Raw genomic sequence first — 19,071 nt, forward strand, 5'->3', positions numbered from 1 at the left:
CGTTAAATGGTTATCTTCAGTATTTGTGGGCTCGCATAATCAGTGTGTCTACCCTCAAAATGTAATTGTGTATACATTGTGGTAGTAATTTATGCCATTAAATTCATCCTGGATAGCTTGGCGCCAGAATAATTAGCGCCAGAACAAAGCATTTTACAACGGTCGGTAGGTTAATGGTTTAAGGGTTGTTTCCGTGCAAAAGACACGTTATTTATCCATGTCAAACATCAGGAGGGTTCAGTGCCACTAGAATTAAAGCTATCTTGAGGATAAGAGATAGGAAAACTAATCGCGTTAAGACTATCTCAGAAGTTAGATGTATTTCAGTTGCACTCGCACTTTACAGTTCAGTGCTTTTAAACCCGGTTCAACCACTGAAAGAAGAGGGGAACGCCCTCGAAACGTTTTGAACTACCTTTACATATCTTTATCAAAATGTAATTATCTACATGTATAAATTTTGATAGTAATTTATGCCATTGATTATCCTGGATAGCTTGGCGCCAGAATGATTGGCGCCAGAACAAAGTAATTTACTACGGTCGGTAGGTTAATGGTTTAAGGGTTGCTTCCGTGCAAAGCTATCTTGAGGATAAGAGCTAGGAAAACTAATCGCGTTAAGACTATCTCAGAAGTTGGATGTATTTCAGTTGCACTCGCATTTTACAATTCAGTGCTTTTAAACCCGGTTCAAACCACTTAAAGAAGAGGACCTCCCTCGAAACGTTTTTGTTATTTTCGAACATTTTGGCGCATATCATTTTAACACAACTTTGCCCGTTTCCCACGAATTTTTGCCTTGCACAGTTTCGGTTGTGAATTTTGTGGACAAAAATGTCTCCGATATTTGCTGTACACTTTTAAGCCAAAGTTGACAAACGTATAAATAAAGAGGGTATCCATTTAGTACACTGGTTTTCAGATGGTTGCAATCTAATAAAAACGAATGGGAAATTTCGTGCAATTGTACAATGTTCTAGCAAAAGCAATTAATGATTGATAGCGAACTTTCTTACCTCTTTACGGCTTCTGCAACAGGAGACGTTTATGCCACAAAGGAAGAATATTAAAAGTCACAGCTCCCAAGTGTAGCAAATCGAAAAGACTGCAGATAAAACCAAAATGAATTAACGAAATAACCAGCCGATCACATTCTTTAGAGTCTATTCGTTCTTAGCTTGCTTATTTCAGTGTTAGCAGTCCTGCATTATGCATTTAACCTTATTTTTAACTGAAAAATTCCCACCTGCTAGATCCTCAAGTCGTTAAAGCTTGCTGGATATCCTTGCTTCACAAGACGCTACAGCAACTGAAGTAGACAACATTAAATTCAAATGCTTTATAAGCTCATACCTTATAAGCTCTTAGTAAAATCCAGCTAGTAGTCTATTATCAATGTTGCGTTCTGATTGGTTAAGTTACTACTAGGGTATTATATGGTTATAGCCCATTAGTAGCGAAAAGTGCCGGCTTTGAAAACCAAAACAATAGCGGCTGAATGGCATTTTGTAGCTAAAGTTGTTTTGTCTCGATATTTTTGACCAACTAGTTTGTATATTATTGACCTCATAGTTTGTATATTCACCTCAACTAGTTTGTATGTTATTGACCTATGAGACCTATTTTTGACCTCATGGCCTCTGAGTCAATAGCCCATTCGGCCTTCGGCCTCATGGGCTATTGACTCAGAGCCCTATTTAACAATGTAATTGTTAAATAGTCACAGAACCGTGACGAACTTTGCACAAGTCTTAAAAGTAAGAAATAAACTAAGATGCTAGACCACGCAATATACTATCCCTTTTCTTTTTAGTAGTTAAAACTACTAAAGTTTCTGAGTGAATTTCGTAGCAGTCTCTCTGTTGCCTTTGACTGAAAATATGTTTTTTGACACGCACAAACTAATATGATCCTGCGCCGGCTACAGCAGTGAGCTATCATGCTTTGACAGGGTTGCTCAATTATCGTTTCGCTTGGTAAAATATATAGTGAAGTGCTTGATTTAAGGATACACCTCAAGAAAATGACATATGCCAACCTATGATCAAATTTGAAGTTTTGTAAACTAAATATCAGCATTATAGTTTAATCTTGGAATCCCGCGAAGACAATTCCCAATATTTCGTATTGAAGTTATACTTCGTAACCAACTTCGCTTCGCGCAAAGCTTCTTTATTTGTTACTTAAGGCATAGCAGAATCGTAGAAGTTTGTAAAATAAGGGGATTTCAAAATGGTTTGGTTTTAACCTAAGATATTTCTTGAACAAAGAAAGTCTATTGACTTAACTCCGCTTTTGTTTTGTTTTGTCTTTTTTCAACAAAGGAATTTCTACTTCATTGAACAAAATGTCTGATTTGATTTAGCTGTTGTTGTATTCTATATTACAATCTGGATCTTCAAGCCCGTTTTTCATCAGAGGTGCTTTATATTTTCCAGTAATTACATGCAAATGAACCTATTTTCAATCATCTTTACCACATATTTCTATACATGGTTTCTATAGCTTTACGAAGTATACTGTCGCATAGACCTCCGCTTTTGGTCATATAACGTTAGCATCCGATATTGCTATTGTTCTAATCTTTTAGCCCAAGCTAATTTTTTACATTTTTTTTGCAGTTTATTTTAAGAACTTTTTATTGATTATTTTTTTCTGTGGTACCCCGTCGCCCCTTTGTTAGGCTTGAAAGTCCACTATAAGAGCGCCTTTGTAGGCTTTTTCTAAATTAACAACAAAAGATCACTGAACATGCACATGACGAACAGTCTGTAAAAACATCTTCAGCCCCCTCAAGCATATCAAACTGACCGATACTTTTTGAGATTTCAAACGCTTGTCAAAGTAAACAAATCACTTTAAAAATTTGTCAAAAATTTTTTGAGCATAGTTTTAGTCAATTTTAAGTCTAGATTATACCAATTTTCAACATTTCCTCTCTTCGAAAAAGCAATAAGATCACCATAGATCAAGATCGGTGTATTTCATTGGTCTCTTTTTGAGGCACCCAACGTCAATTTTCGGAAAATATCTGTTCGGAAGACGACTTGAAATCTAGAATTTTCGGGACATTTGTTGTAAAATTTCTTGCTTGCCCGCCTCTCCTAGGATTTTCGAACATCTAAAAATGGTATAATTGCCCAGTTTTAACGGATTTTTACCCTGAGAAGGTCACCTAGAATTTTCGGGAGCCTTTTTTCCGGCTAAAAATTTCGAAAACGTAAGTTTTGATCCCTATAATTTTCGGATCACTAGTCTTTCATCCAGGAAATTCGAACAGATGAAAAATTTTCAGGGGATAAAAATATGCCTGTATCTACAGTTCAAATACTAAAATACGTTTAACAATGCTATGTTTAAGTGGTTTTGAACTATATTCTTGTTGGGTGCCCCTGCTCTTTGTTACAGGCAAGTTTCTTCTACACACGTCGTGAAAATAACAATCATGGTTGTTTTAAGTAGCATAACCCCCATAGGGAAGAATATTCTTCTCAACATCAAAACGCTCCCGAAATCATTCTCATTTATAGCGTGGTGAGCCACAAACAAGCTGATCCACGATACAGAAAATGGCTGAACTCTGTCTGTTAAACAGACAACGAGCGATGTTCAGTTATTAAGTGCAACGGGATTAAGACTTATTTCGTTGTAAAGCCGGAAAAGGTGTAACTTCTTTAACAGAGAAAATCTTTCGTATTTTATTTCTCTGTGCCAAGACAATCAGTCAAAATATACCAACAATATGACTGAGAGATTAACTTAATATGTTAATTTATTTCTTTTTTTTGCCGGGCACGTTTTGCTGTGGCCGTACTCTTGTATCTTAACACTTAACCACAGCTGAGTTATTTTTACCGACAGAAATTAGATTTATAAAGTGTCTTCATTATGAGTCCTTGAGTAGTCGCATAGGTAAAGAAATTTAAAATAATCAGGTCCAAAGTGTATTATAAGGCAAATTAAATGCGCTATCGTCTGTGAGTACAGTACTGAATAGGGCTGTTGTTAACATTGACTTGATTTTCGACCACCAGTGCGGCCAGTTCTTAGAACAAATGAAAGGTTGAAAACATGGTTGCTCGTGCGCCCTTAGGTCTTGATAATTTTAAGGAAAAAAAAGAGAATGGCGTTAAAGGAGCTTGTTTTGGGTCGAGATAAATGTCTTATTCTCGACCAACGAGTCTTGAAAATCCTTGATTTTTGCATCTCTTTCAATCCTCTCAGGGGTACCGCTCGGGATACAACAGCACAACATGGTGTAAAGACGGTAAAAACAGTTAAGGTCGGTACACACTAGGCGACAAGTTGCAGCAACATGTCGCGGCGACACGTTGCATCGACAAATCGCTTCGTGTGTACTGGAGAATTTTTGTGAAAATCTTTGTCGCTGCAACAGAATTTGTCGCCGCAACAAGTCGCACAGATTCAGTCTGATTTGATTTTTTGCGACTTGTTGCAGCGACAAAATTCTGTTGTGGAGACAAGGATTTTCACAAAAATTCTCCAGTACACACGAAGCGATTTGTCGCTGCGACGTGTCGCCTCACCTTGTTGCTGCAACTAGTCGCCTGACCTGTACACACGAAGTGATCTGTCGCCGCGACGTGTTGCAGCAACTTGTCGCCTAGTGTGTACCGACCATTAAATGAACACAAGCATTACTATTTATTCAAAATATGTCGCCGTGTCTGATATAATAGCCTCCAACCTCAACGTTCCGTTTAATAAAAGGTCAAGGACGGCCTAAAGTTATTTTTCACCAAACTTTTAAAACTTCCAATCTTAAAAAATAGGAAAAGAACCCCTTCAAGTGAGACTATTAAGGCACGCATCATGACGCTGTCCAGTTACTTGGGCGTCTCAAACAGACGTCTTCGTAATCTTGGTGAGTATTCCGGCAGTTTCCCTATTATTCTAGATGCCGCCCTCTCCAACAATAGTATTAAATGAACCCAAATTTGCTCTCCTCTCATCCATTAAGTTTCGGTAGATTTGCAGGTCTATTTCCCTGAGCAGTAAGTCCAGACCTATTGTAACTGTTTCGAGGGACAGCTTTAGTGAACAGGCGTGTTCCACTTAAAATCTTTTTCACCGTCCTTTGTACTGTTTCTTTCTTTTCGCCATCTAACAAACTATTGCCTGGCTGATTTGATATCGCTGCTGCGTCATTCGCTCCTTCTTTCTCTATATCAACCAATTCGTTATTAACGACTGTAGTGGAAGTTGTGTTGCTTCTTGTGACATTATCGATATGAGCAGCCCGGGGCGAGACAAGGTTTCTTTCCACTACTTTGTTGGGAGGAATAATCTTTGGAGCTGAGAACTTGACTACATCTACGTCACCTGCCAGTCTCGTTGCTTTGAGTTTTTCAGGACGCCTTTTTGCCAAGCTCAGTGTTCTGTTTGGCGGTATTTGTTTACCATATCCCGACATAGATAGAGACTCCCTGACAAAGTCCAAAGGCACTCGTCCAAGCACGCCATCAAAACGGTTTTTAGTCACCTAGGTAAAAGTGGTAAACGAAAAACGGGACTGATATGTCATGGATGTAAAAAATCCATCGCAAAAATGATGAGATCAGCCAGTCAGCTATGCGAGAAAGATCCGAGATAAAGATGGAAGAAGAGAAGAAGGCTTAAGACGTAAAAAGAAGGGAAGGAAGGGAGAAAGCAAGAAGAGGGGAGAAGAAGCCAGGAAAAATTAAAGGAGAAAGAAAGGGAAGGAGAGAGAACGAGAGGAAGTCGTTTAAGGCAGGTGGAGAGATCGGAACTAACAATTTGTGGTCTCCTTTCGAGTCGAAGAGAACTTATTCACCCGCCTTCCTATTTCTGAGTAGTACGCGCTTCTTATTTTCGCTTGACCTGGTTTTCGCGACGTTTCTACAATCTAAGAGCCTGGTACAGACTTGTCCCTCCAGAGACAAAGTGGAATGACAATAGGCCATGAAAATTTGGTCATATTAAACGGGTATCATCACAATATGATACTAAACACTCCCAAACTGTGTAATTAGCTATTAGACAACAAACAATTCTGATTATGAATCTTCACGTCTTAATTTGAGCGCCCAATTACGTACCTGTAGATATTTCTGCGCTGTTCCTTTCTTACTCTGCAGGATGATCACATTGTCTGCTTCTTGACCTGCTTTGGCAGTTCCAAAAATGGACGCCGTTTGAAGTTCAACATCGTCATTCTCCTAAAAAAAGACAATGGACGTGAAGCGACATTCCGTTAAGACAGAAAATGCCGCGTCATATTGCTAGCAATATTGCTGACAACATTTATTGTTCCATGATTACAAACTACAGTATTTCGTACGAAGGGCGAAATATAATTCCAGAGGTTTTGTGAAAATATATGTTACCATCGACTCCCCTCAGGGCTTTTCAGTGATGGTGATTTACAATACTGGCTGGCGGACTTCTAACAGACTGCTTATGGCGCACTGACTTTACAACAAAATGAAGTGACGAGTAATGATGCCTCCCTGATGTGAGTGTGTTAAGTTTAAGTGGTTGAAGATGAAATTTGCGTCACGCAATTAGTCGTACGGAGCAACGCGGCAGAAAGTAGACACATAAAGAAATTCTTTGTCTGCGCGCAATATTCTAAAAATAAAAGGCGTTTGCACACCTGCAGTATTGCGCGAAACCATTTCAGAAGTAGACGCATGATACAATTAAGCAATGTGCCCGAACCTTTAAAATGAAGCCTAAACGCAGAACCCCAAAGAGCACAAACATCAGAAATCACGAAGAGACATTTCCTCACTATAAATACCACTATCTTCTAACACCCAAAACCTTAAGTCAAAGTTGAATAGGTGGGTTCATCAGCGAACGCACTGGTGACGCAAATTGTTCGAGAAGATGGGGATGTCACGAGCATTCGTTTTAGAAAAACAAGACATTGAAAAGTTTACTGAACTCCTACTGAATATTAGCCCAAGCTAATATTTAGAAAAACATAATGGTTCTTTTAATAGAGGTCCATTGGGTTAGTTTCCTTCAGTGTCTTTCATTCTTATTCCAGAATTTAACGGACGCTGTTTAAAAGAGTAAAGTGGAAAGTAGACTGCTCGCAGTTTTCTATTTTTCTGAAAAAAATCGCGAGATGAAGCGCTTACCGTTACGCGCGGCCACCTTGTTTTCAAAAGTACCGAGGGGGGCGGGCCCCGGGGTTTATAGCGGTAGCGAAGAGAGGCGAGAAAAAAAGAGAAAATATTTTTCTCGCCTACTCCCAAACTGTCCTCCCCCCCTCCCCCCTCCCCCCTCCCCCCTATATAGATTTGATACTTATCTTCAGGCTTGGCACGGCACATTTGAAGCCAAAATAGCCGCCCTTAAGAGTAGTTGTTCGATCCCGACGATCTTACAAGGAACAGGGGACTGTGAACAATCCGCTAATAGCTTTAATGAATAGACACACACACCTTTCTTGGGTGAATGACCAACGTAACATGAACATTTTTGGTACTTGCAAAATTTCTCAATGCAGCGATGACGTGATTCTGGGCAGAAAACCTGTCGTCTCCTCGACTGGAAAATATTGAACACATAAACAAATAAACAAAAAAGGCAGACAAACCTTTAGTTAATGACAGAAAATGTCAAGGTTCAATTACCCGACACAGTGTAAAAAGTCATAACAAAAACCACACGAGATTAATATTTACTACTCAAACGTACAATGAAAAACACTTCAAAGATAGGTAGAAAAATAATGATTTTAAAGAGGTTTTTATGGGTTGTGGAAGAATATTTTAAAATTTCAGGTTGAGTGCAAACTCCAACCCCCAAAAGAGAATAGCTTGCTTCAGGTTCTGAGATCGCAGGGCTGTCGCGAAAACAAGGTTGAGCAAAAATAAGACGCACGTGATCTGGGAAGAGGGAGCTGCGGTGGCGCGAAAAGAAGGCGAGAGAGGCATCGTGGATTGGCCAAAATCACACGCACGATTCGCGTTGACCATTTTGCTTATGACAAACGGATGACTGATAACGATCCGTCCACACTATTGCGGTAGGTAATGATGCTTCCAGTGAGAAGGTATACCAGGAGCTGGATCAGTGGGCTCCTACCCGTTCCTCTCTCCACAGCCCCACGCGTTTTCACATTGTACTTTTCAGAAGCGCTGTTCATCTCATCTTGGGGCCAGCAATAGGCTACGAAGGAAGAAAAAGGAGCGGAAATAAAATGCATTATGGGTAACTACATACCTGAGGTATGACGTCATAAATTGTAGGTTGTCAACGATGACGTGTTCAATATCGTAAACATAAGCAGCGTGACTCATAGTCTAAGAGAAAGAAAACAACCTGTCAGAAATGTTGCTGATAAGGAATAATATAGTGTAACACCCAAGTTACTTGCTGCCGATTAGAAGAGAGAGGTAAAATTTATCCTAGCCACAGCGAAGCCACAGCCTGTAGTTTATTAGACAACCTGTTACTTCGCCCGCATATTCCAGGACATCAGCAATATCAGACGTACTCGGCTAATTTCGACGATATTCCAGATAATCTTGAAGATAGCCCGTAGTATTCAAAAGATTATTTGTACTCTGACAAAGACGACCCGAATCATACCGAAACGTCCTCCATTTGCAGAAGCGATAGTGAAGAGCTGTTACAATTTCAAAAATTTCTTGCACAAATATAATGAGCTATAAGCTGCCCAGGCTTCTTCTTGCGCCAAATCTTGGTGCAAAGTACTGTAACGGTTTATCATCTATTCAATTTTTTCGTTTGAAGTGCAAACAAGTCATTTCCAAGGGCTTGGTGAATAACAACTTACTTGCAAACATAGGCGCTGGTAAAACTCACCTCTATAACTGTGTTGATATTTTGAGCTCCGTAGAAACACATAAAGTACATGGGAAGCATCTCAAACTTATCCGCCCAGTACTGGAACTTGTCAACGTCTTTTTCCAAATTCAACCTGCGAACAAAATGCCCAGGTGTTCACAACACTTTCAGTTGGAATTCTCTCCCAATATCAACTAATTCAAGTTTTAATGATGAGGTTGATATTCTAAAAGGAGAATCAGGTTTATCTCTGCACATCCAAGCTAATATTTTCCGCAATCCGGCCCCCAATCCAGTAACACCACAAACAAGCTTAAATTGATCTAAACTGATGAACAAGGATCGACTTGCTAGTATTGGAAAGCCGGAGAAAACGGACCGGAATTTAGATTGTTTCCTCAAAAAGTGGAAAACACACTGCATTCAGCTTTTCAGCGATAACAACCAATTTGCTTTTTGCTAGATGATTGAATCTGTTAATCGTAGCATTCTAGTAATAGCTAGACCCATTTTAATGGGCTTAGAGACCGGCGCCCTCGGATCACTCCCCCAGTTTTCCTACGCAATTGAATCCAGCGGTCTCCGCACTTAAAGGCTGTTGCGCGGGCCCTGTACGGTGGTGTCATTTGTACACATTTAAACAAAGCCAGAGGAAACTGAATTTGCTACGTCATTGATGTACAAGGCGAACAATGTAGGGGCCTAGCACTAACCCCTAAAGATTTACATTAAGTAACATTAAACACAGTCGAGAGTTGGCCGTTTACAACCTAGAATTGAGTTCGGTGAGTTAAATAGTCTGATTGCCAAGATTCAAGGGCCCCCCGCACGCCAAATCGAGTCTTCAATTAACGCCTTTAAATTTCGTGCGAGACGCAAAGTACTTAGAAACTGAAAAAAAAAAAAACAATTACTCCGGAAAAATTCTTCAAGTGAATAATGTGAGATTTGCACGCGCGGACTGCGAGAAATTTACAATAAAAAGGAACTGAAGGTAAAGTGTTGATGTCATCGATCCCTAAAAAAAAAGGCAACGCATTACATTCTTTCTTTATTCCCAGAACAGCCATCAGCATTTAGCCTTTGTCAAGCTTATCTGTAAACCCTCGGCTCCAGCAATCTTTCCAAATCTGGGAGGGGGTTTAGGTCTTACCAAGCTTGGGTTTCGTATTGCTATGCTCCATGATTAGTTGACAAACTTCCCACCACTTTCTAAACCAATCAGAAGCACCCAAATTCTCGCAAGCATATTTCCATTTTTCTTCCCGTTGAGATTGTTTGATTGGTTTGTCTACGGCTGCTATGATAGGCCAGCAATTATCACTTTCGTTTTATTTTACGTAACTCACCCTGAATACTGACAAAGCATCATCTTCACAAGACGAACATTACGAATCTCAAAACTCCCCCAAAGAGTGTTTACCTATCATAAAAAACAACAAAAATAATTTACACCTATTATTGAAGTTGCTTAAAGGCCGGTTTACACGACTCAGTCTGTCGGTAAGATCTTTGGCCCAACATATAGGGGCCTGTTTACATGCTACAATTAATCGGGTTGATTTTTCCAAAGGAAAACGCGAGATAAAAATCGACCTAAATTGGGCTAAAAATTTAGCCTGTAATGAATCTAATGATTACTGTGTAGACCATACTGAACGGAAAATAACATGTAAAGGGAGAACTTAGTCATGTAGTACAAACAGACGTAAACAAGCTGCAAACTGCCAACATGCTTCTAAATCTCTCTGATATGGTAAGTACTCACCCCTTGCATACAAAGGTCCAAAGACATCTCACTTAGCAGGGTGGTTTTTCCTGCTCCTGTTGGGCCAGTAAAAACTGTAACCTCTCCACGCCTCATTCCTTTTAAAATACTGTTTAACTGAGGAAATCGTGTCCACTGTGAAGAAAAACGAAGGGTTATTTTGGAATTAGAGTAGAACGTAGGGTAGAGTAGAGAAGATAACGATGAACAAGCCAGGGAATAACGTTTGCCTTTTTACTTTAGTTTTTGTTGATTTTGACAACAATAAAACACGAAAATCACCAAACCTTTACTCCAGCAACTTGATCAGCATTAACAAATTGGTCATATACTTCTCCCCTCAACTGTAACAAGAAAATAAAACCAGGCGAGTGAATACACGCATGAGTCAAGAAATAAATTACTTGATAAACAAACGCAAAAATCCACTAGCATACTTTATGCTCTTCACTGGAAAAATGATGGTGATCTGGACAGATGGTCGCTTATGTGGGGTGGTCAAATATTAAGTCGACTGTAATTATTACGGATTGTCTTGTTTTAGACAATCTTAAACTCTGGCTAGCAAATTTCCCACTGCCGGATCTGGGAAAGATGTAGGGAGAGTTTTAACGTGTAGCTGCCTGTATGGTGGTAAAGTAGCAGACCTGATGGAAGGTGGTGATTTTATCATGACTGATTTGTTGAGCAGACGAAACTAGCGACGCGAGATCACAACCCTGCAGAGAAAACAACAGCATCAATAAACAAAATGCAGAAATAACAAAGACATGGGGAAAGTTTGTAGTCTGAAATGTCAGCTGTCTCTTCGCCTGGCCAACCAACAACCATGGGGGTGGGGCAAAGAGACCACTGAAACTTAAGAACACTGGTGACAGTTTTCTCAAGAGAAACTGGATCAATTAAGTTTCTGAAAAACTGCCCACCTACCCCTCCCCTAAGCCAAAATTTTGCCCTACGTGAGAAGAAAGTGTCCACGTTAGCTTAAGGAAGGGTTAGGTGGGAAGTTTCCCAGAAACCGAGTATCTCAGTGTCCTAGTGTAAATGCCTCCATATAGAAAGAAGAACTTGTACTATTTTCCCAGTTCTTCTTTTTCTTTTTTTTACTAATCAATTTTTCATGACCTGAAGACAAGTAATTTTGATCGGATGGCAAGCAAGACACGTAATTGAAATTTTAGCAAAACCAACAAGGTCCAAGGGCATATCAAACAAAGGAAGCTATTCTTGGGTGTACTGTGTTATTAACATAACAAATAACTATTTTTGACCCACGGCCAACATTCCATAAACTCTCACACCTAAAATGATCTAGCGTACAAACTGTATTACATTAAGCGCAAGCATTTGTTTAAAGCAAGTAGAGTGTTTGAGTGTATCCACCAGCAGTGAACAGTCCCAATGAATTTTAAGGGGAATTTAATGCAATTCGTTTAAAAATGTGTAGCAGTTGTTTCATTGCCGGCCTCTTACCGAATTCAAAGCGTCCAAAGCGTTCATAGGATTTGTTTCACCAGTAGGCCTGATCAAAACAAAACATACACAAAAACGATGTTACACTGGGCAAAGGCCACAAAGAGGTAGTGGACCGTTTTTTGCATTCTTAGCCTGTGTTTCAGACTAAAATTAGGGAGTTTAAGCAACAATGACGGCGACGGCTACAAACAAGTCACTTGTTGTCTTGTGTTTACCTCTCCACTAAACGTAAAAATAGGACGTTTCACTTTCATGTAGTCATGCAGGGAAGGCAAAGAACTGTACAAAAATGCGTGATGCACATGCACAGTTGTTGTTCTACCAATGCAAACCTCTTGCTTTTTTGCCATTCTTGTTGCCGTCACCGTTGTTGTTGCTTAAGTTCCCTAATATTATTATCAGTATTGAGCTACGTCTTGCGATGCCGACCACCATCGTCGGCAATGAATAAAGCTACGTTACACTAAAGGGTCATTTCAGTATGTTGTAAATTACAGTCTTGAAACAAATTTGGCTACTCCATCATGACAATCAAAGACTAAGAGGAAAAACTTCAATGTTGGAGTAGACGAAACATTAAATTTTGTCTCACAACTTACACCCGTTAACCTTAAGTAATAAGCCATTTCCGAGTTCCAAAAACTCTAAAAAAACCGAGGCTAAGCACAAAACCGTTCTTGTGATAATGCGTTTTATTAATGCGAGAGAATGAAAAAATATGTTCATATCAATGGCTTCGCACTTAGCCTCACTTTGAAACAGAGGCTTGGACAACTCTGAAATGGCCTGTTACATCGACCATGGGTTTTTGGGATTGTATGGTAGCGACGGCTACATACACGTACCTGACGAGGAAACATCTTTTCAGATTTAGTTTTCTTGAAAACTGGTTAGCAGCTTGTCGTGAGAAAACATCATTTCCAAACCAGAGAATGATCTTTTCAAACTGTTCAAGTTGAGGAAGAACCTGAAAAGTAAACCATTTATTTTCATGAAGTCCAGGTAACCTCAACAATGTTTCTGAAAATGAAGGGTGTTTTGACTAAGAGACTTCGAAGTAACAATGCTACTTCTAAAAACTGTTGTGGACGCAAAAGTTTTCCGAATTGCAATGGTGACGTTAAAGGCAAAAGTGTTGCAGATGAGATTCCCTACCTGGACACAATGAAATGTTATTGAGTTGACTCATTTCCCAGATGCAAGTTTTGCTGCCAAATCAATGTCTACTTGTTCAACTATGCTGGGAGAAACAATTAAGCCAGACCCTAGAAGAGCCACTCGAAAGGTCAAATAGTGTCTATGTTGTAGTTAATTTTTTATTTCACGTAAGTTTTGTTTTTCTTTTGTTTCAACTTCATTAGCATACAGCTGTATGTTAGGACACCCAAAAACAAAAGAAAAACAAAAATTACCTAAGATAAAAAATTAACAACAACATCCACTTTAGCTGCGATTATATATTTTGTATCACAATCAAGTCGCAATTCTAGACCAAAGTTTGACCATTTTCACTGTATTTTGATGAGTTACACCCAGGTTGTTCCCACTACATGTACATGTATGTCTTTGGATTTACATGTAATTTTCCAAGCAAATAACCTAACTCTACTGTCTCTACTGGGCTGATATAGGGGGATCACTAGGTGCCTGTTTGTCCCACCTACATATCTCTCACAACTTTTCACTTCCCCCATCTTACCCCAAATACCCCTTTTTAAAATAAACTTTGCATCTGAGGTGGCTCCACCTGACATGTCAAACTTTTAGATAAACCCCTGGATCTTACAATCAAAGTGCATACAAAACAGTAAGAGGCCACATCCTGTGGGTAAAAGGCTAAGCATCACTGCAACCTCTGCATTTTACACTTGGCGCATCAACCACACCCACCTCAGGGGGTAGTGAGTTTATTCCCATGGGTAGAGATATTGCTGGATATGATGTCGCCTGATTCACAGCTATAGCATCAAACTCTGTTGATGTCAACACAACCTAATGAGAAGACAAAGAAGAAGGAAAAAAAGATGTCAAGGGATATTCACTCAAAACTCTATGAAAATCTTGATCAATTGATATTGAGTCTGACTGATGTTCACATACACATAGCAAGAGCTGTCAACTCACTAAATTAGTCCAAAATAAAATTGTTAAATAGATAGTTGAATTAATATTCATTTGATAGTAATGCAGAGTAAAACATAACAAACCTCCTTAGCTTCAGAATCTACCGTATTCCATCCAAACAATCCCAGAAACCCCTGGCTGAATAAATAGCAAAATAAATGAATTGATTACATTGTTTACTTGATTATGAAAGGGAGCCAGGTTTATAAAAGTATGTTTAGCCAGAAAAAGCTTAGAAATGAGTGCAAAAAAATTCCATACTGTTAATGCATCACTACCCAAAACTGGGTTGAACTTCATGTATTTCTAAGTGCTTCTGACTAGCTGAAAACTTGCTTCAACTGATAAAAAGAACTGGTTACAGTTCTAGATAGTGGCAAAACATCAGTAATGTATGCAATTCCTATGCTTGAACTTCAGATGTCATTTTTCAGGGAATGTGGCATCGCCAAATGTCTGCAGGTAACACAGGTGACTAAGTCCAACATTAAATGGATTAGGATGTATTCTTCCCTTTTTCAACTTGTACGTATGGCCATTGATCCCTAGTAGCCCTCCTGACTTGTTTAACCTACTCGAATGATTTAAATGTACGATAACCGATATATTGTCCTTGTCTAAATATTAAACTCCTTACCGAGGCTCTATGGTGAAACTTGAGTCAGATGCAGAGTCTACTTCCAGCTTGACAAGTTTCACAGCCTTTACTGCTGACTTGTTGACATCATACCATGGGAACACAATACAGTCATGTTTCTTTGTCTTCCCATTAGGTCCTTTAAACTGGTAAAAACATAATAGTGCACTTTAAAAGAATAGACGATGTAGACTTACTACTGTAATGCATGTCTGCCACCTGCCTTGACTATGATCTACATGCAGGAAATACTGAAATATTATTTTTACAATACCTCTCGTTCAGTGAATCTTATTTGAAACTTTTCCAATATCTCTTGTCTTAGCTCCTTCAGAGAAAAAAAAGTTAAATATCTTATAAACTAGGAGTTTTAATTTGAAAGTAAGTGCTGGCATCAGAGTTGGAGGAAAATAGGGAGAATAGTTTGAAGATAAATAAAGTGCATAAGAAAATGAAAGTGACTCCTGGGAATTAAGCCTGCCTTTCCAAAAAATTTGTTATTTTTGTGTATTTGTGATGTATAAAAGGGTAAAGTCCCTCGAATAAGTTTCCAGAGTGCAAGCAGATGATATGAGGCCTGAGTTTTTAGTAATGCTTGTTTGGTATTTTCTAGATTTTTTTATTTGCCTATGGAAGTATTCATCAAGGTCACAAACAGTTTAGTGATGAAAGGAGAAAAGAGATTTTTAGGTGTTTGGATGCTTTTCAACGTTAACAATTTTTGCTAATTCGTGAATGAATATGCAAAGATATTGACAGATGGATAACGAGAATCATTCACATTGATGAAACTTAATTGTTGGTTCTACACTGTATTTAAATGTCATAATCAAGCATTTGTTTGTCACAACTCAGGAAGCGCCTTTTGGCAATACTGATACATTTTCAGGAATATTCAAGGACAATCAGGCGCTTTCCAATGCGACAGTCAAATTTGAATTTTACAATTGAATGGTCTTTAATTAGCCAGGGGTTAACTTCAAAGAGCAATACACATTTTGAATCCACAGTTCCAAGCTTTCTTTCGCTTCAACGGACAAATGTGACTATATGGTCAAATTATCAGCTGAATTATTTACCTCAAAGGGCAGAGATTTTGATGATCAAATTTAACGCCTCAACGGGTGAAGAATACTTGATTTGCATGTGATACCGAATTTGCTCTAGACACAAAGCTGGTTTGCTCCACACCTATGTTCCTCTGTAATCTCCTGAGACCAGCAAGCTAGAGTTGGCAGTTAATTCCACATAGAGGTATTTTTGCCTAGCACTTCACTACTGCTGAATGCACAGAGAAAATAAACTATGTCCATAAAAAAGGATTTGATCAACATCTCTGCACCTCCATTTATTCGCAAATCAGCAAATAGAGCAGTCACACACATGTAAGTCTCTCGTCTTTCTTGCGATTCATTACTATAACGCTCTGGATCGAGTACTCGATGAATAATTCCACAAGGAAATAAAGACATCTAGAAAATAAAAAAAGCAATCACTAAACACTCACCTCGTTTAAAATCTGCTTACACTGCTGGAACTTTTCCTTGAAATCTACGCGTGTTTTATGTGATGTCATCATGCAGGAGTGAATACCCCGGATAAGAAAACCAATTGACTGTGCAAACTTCTGATCTTAAATCCAACAAATTTCAAGACCTTGCTAGAAAGATGTAGGAAATTCAGGATGTTGATTGTCCAATGTTGAACCTTTAGATCTTGCAACAGAAAGGGTTAACATAGCTTCCATCTATTTTTATCACAACAACCTGACACAAAGGATGAACAAGTCCAGCCTACAATTTCCATTAAAAAAACATTGCTGAGTTAGTTTGGTCTAGCGCTAGCTCGGACAACATGGATTCTCCCTCTCCAGTCACTTTGGTCTAGCATTGCTAAATTTACCTACTCTTATTAATTATCATTATTGAAAAAATCACCTTGATTGGAAATTGTGCCCTAAGTTTTTCCAACAAAACATCAGAGGACATTGATATTGGAGTAGAGTTGTCCCATATCTGACTTGTTTGATCAGCATCACTATCAGTCAAATTGTCCTGTAAAATAGGCCTACTGGATTCTTGGTTATGTTTCTCCTGGCAAGACATCTATAGATGTGCAGTGTACATACATGTAAGGAATACAGTGTAAATGTAAACTAAGGTCAAACTAAAAGGACGTTTACAATCATAATATAAGAGGAGTAACTGCAGCAAGCATCACTTTTTCATATGGTTGCACTTCTTCTGATATCATTTGTGACCAAAAGGCTGAGAGCAGCCAGTATGAGATTACAGATCACAGACTGCATGTGACAAAAACTATACCTCCAACAGTTCAGATGGTCTCCCTGTGGATCACTAGTACTGTTAATCCTGTATTAAGCTCCCCACCCCATGAACTGAGCTCCCACCCCCATTTCAGGGAAAGAAAGTGATAAAGTACCCCCATCTCTTTTACATCCCTCTCCCCTGCCCCTAGTCACAGCTGTTTTTAGTGTTGTTTTTTAGGATCGATTCTCAGCAGTTGTTTGTGGGGAGGAGCGTTGCAAGACGACACTAGAAATAGCTGTGTAGCAAACTACCCTGCTCCCCATATACTTAAAAAATAGACTTCATTCATTTTTCAGAACTGTATCACTTTATGTGGACTGGTCCAGTACGGGTTATTCACTTGCTGGAATTTTGAATCTGTTCTTGATCTTTGGTTGCAAGACCCCTAACTTCAAGTACCTGAGATTTTCCACTTTACATTCTAGTTCTTCATGGATAATCATCACTTTCGCTATCATCATTAAGAAAAAAGCACCCCATCTCTGTTAAGCTCCCCCCCCCCCCCCACCCTCAAATGTGCTTGAAATAGGTCCCCAGGGGGGCTTAATAGAGGATTTACAGTACTTATCAGGTAGGGAGTGTAAAAGCTCTCCTGTAAAAGTAAACTTTATATCTATTCTTCTTTGAAAATTCAGCAACTTAACAGCAAGCTGGATGTAATGTTTCAGGTACCCCTGAAATTTCAGTTATCAAGTACACCCCTTCCCATCCCCTCTCCTTAGCTCCCCTCTGATGAAATCAAAAGTTGAGAGAAATACCTTAAATTTCTGCCACGTTCCAGATGCGTTACAGTTCTTACAAAAATGGCTTCCAGTAGTCTTATTTATGTATAAGGTAAACGCTTTAGTCTTTTCACTACTAACGCCACCTTCCGTGCAAAATGGACAACAAGCAATCAGTGAAGTGTGTCCGTGTTCGAACAAAATTTTACGAGCTGACAAGAAATTTTCCATTTGCTTTACACTCGGCAAATGTACACCGAAATCACTTGACAGAGTCTGATGGCCTCTCCTAGCGGTAAGTACGAAGCTTCTTTTGATAGGGAGGCAATCTCTCGGACTTGGTCTACATTGTACCGGTTCAAAGAGATCTTCCTTCACTGTGCACGTGCAAAAGCTTCTGCTTAATTTTTGCGTAGATCTCGAATTTTTGACGAGTCTTAATGGCGGACGAAGCAGCAACGTGCGGTGGAATCTATAAGCCATTGTTTCTAATCAATCCTCCAATAACAACTGTGTGTACAATCCGTGAGAACCATAATAAAGACGATGATGTGTTGATCTCCCTGAACACCCGCCATAACTGCAGCGATGTTGTCAGAGAGGGACTGGACACTGGCTGGACTGACTCTGGCCAGGGAGGAGTAGAAACTAGCTAGGGTGGGGGCATGTCTCGCCGCTTAGAGAAAGAACGCGGTTGACTACAGTTTTTTAAAATTATTTTTTAACGCAGGTCTTAAAATCAGAGTTGATAAAAGGAAAAGTTTGTTATTGTATACAATGTTTCTTGCAGCTCATGGCGGGAAAGGCAGCGGGGGGCAGTAGAAGTAAATAACTATCACAAAAAAATGGGTGCGTGCATAATATAGAAACCTTCTCCTTTTCAAGAGGGGTTTTCTTTCCGGGGGAGTACTTCTTTCGGAGGGTAATGGTGATGTGCCACAGGATCTGTTCCCCATTTTTGTGTGAAAATGTTAGCAGGAAAAAAAGTGCTCTTAGCAAAAAGATCTTCCTGGGAACTAAAAAATAATGATATCAATCATCCTTTGGGAAGTTTTACACAACAAGGGTTGATCTTGAAAAGACTTGGGCCCACAAAGTCGAGCCAACAAGCTACTTTGTTTTGGCCAGAGAGTAGTCCCCAGCCCACCCCTCCTCTTCCACTCTCCAATGTACAGTACATGCCCAATAATACAGGAGGGTTCCATT

The 19,071-nt window shown here is 39.3% G+C and overlaps 1 protein-coding gene across 1 annotated transcript; it reads right to left on the reverse strand.

The window, feature by feature from the left end:
- Positions 1 to 4,648: 4,648 nt before the first annotated feature.
- LOC140940471 (twinkle mtDNA helicase-like) lies at positions 4,649 to 18,558 on the reverse strand. The gene is made up of 17 exons (XM_073389445.1): positions 17,902 to 18,558; positions 16,751 to 16,918; positions 15,088 to 15,141; positions 14,814 to 14,959; positions 14,260 to 14,314; positions 13,943 to 14,044; positions 12,898 to 13,019; positions 12,050 to 12,098; positions 11,224 to 11,295; positions 10,864 to 10,920; positions 10,577 to 10,711; positions 10,158 to 10,231; positions 8,827 to 8,941; positions 8,221 to 8,300; positions 7,437 to 7,542; positions 6,081 to 6,200; positions 4,649 to 5,503 (listed from the first exon to the last, which is right to left on the reverse strand). The coding sequence occupies exons 1-17, from the start codon at positions 18,346 to 18,348 to the stop codon at positions 4,970 to 4,972; spliced, it is 2,436 nt and encodes an 811-aa protein (XP_073245546.1). The 5' UTR covers positions 18,349 to 18,558; the 3' UTR covers positions 4,649 to 4,969.
- Positions 18,559 to 19,071: the final 513 nt, after the last annotated feature.

This window comes from Porites lutea, chromosome 6 (genome assembly GCF_958299795.1).
Source record: "Porites lutea chromosome 6, jaPorLute2.1, whole genome shotgun sequence".
Lineage (NCBI taxonomy): Eukaryota > Metazoa > Cnidaria > Anthozoa > Scleractinia > Poritidae > Porites > Porites lutea.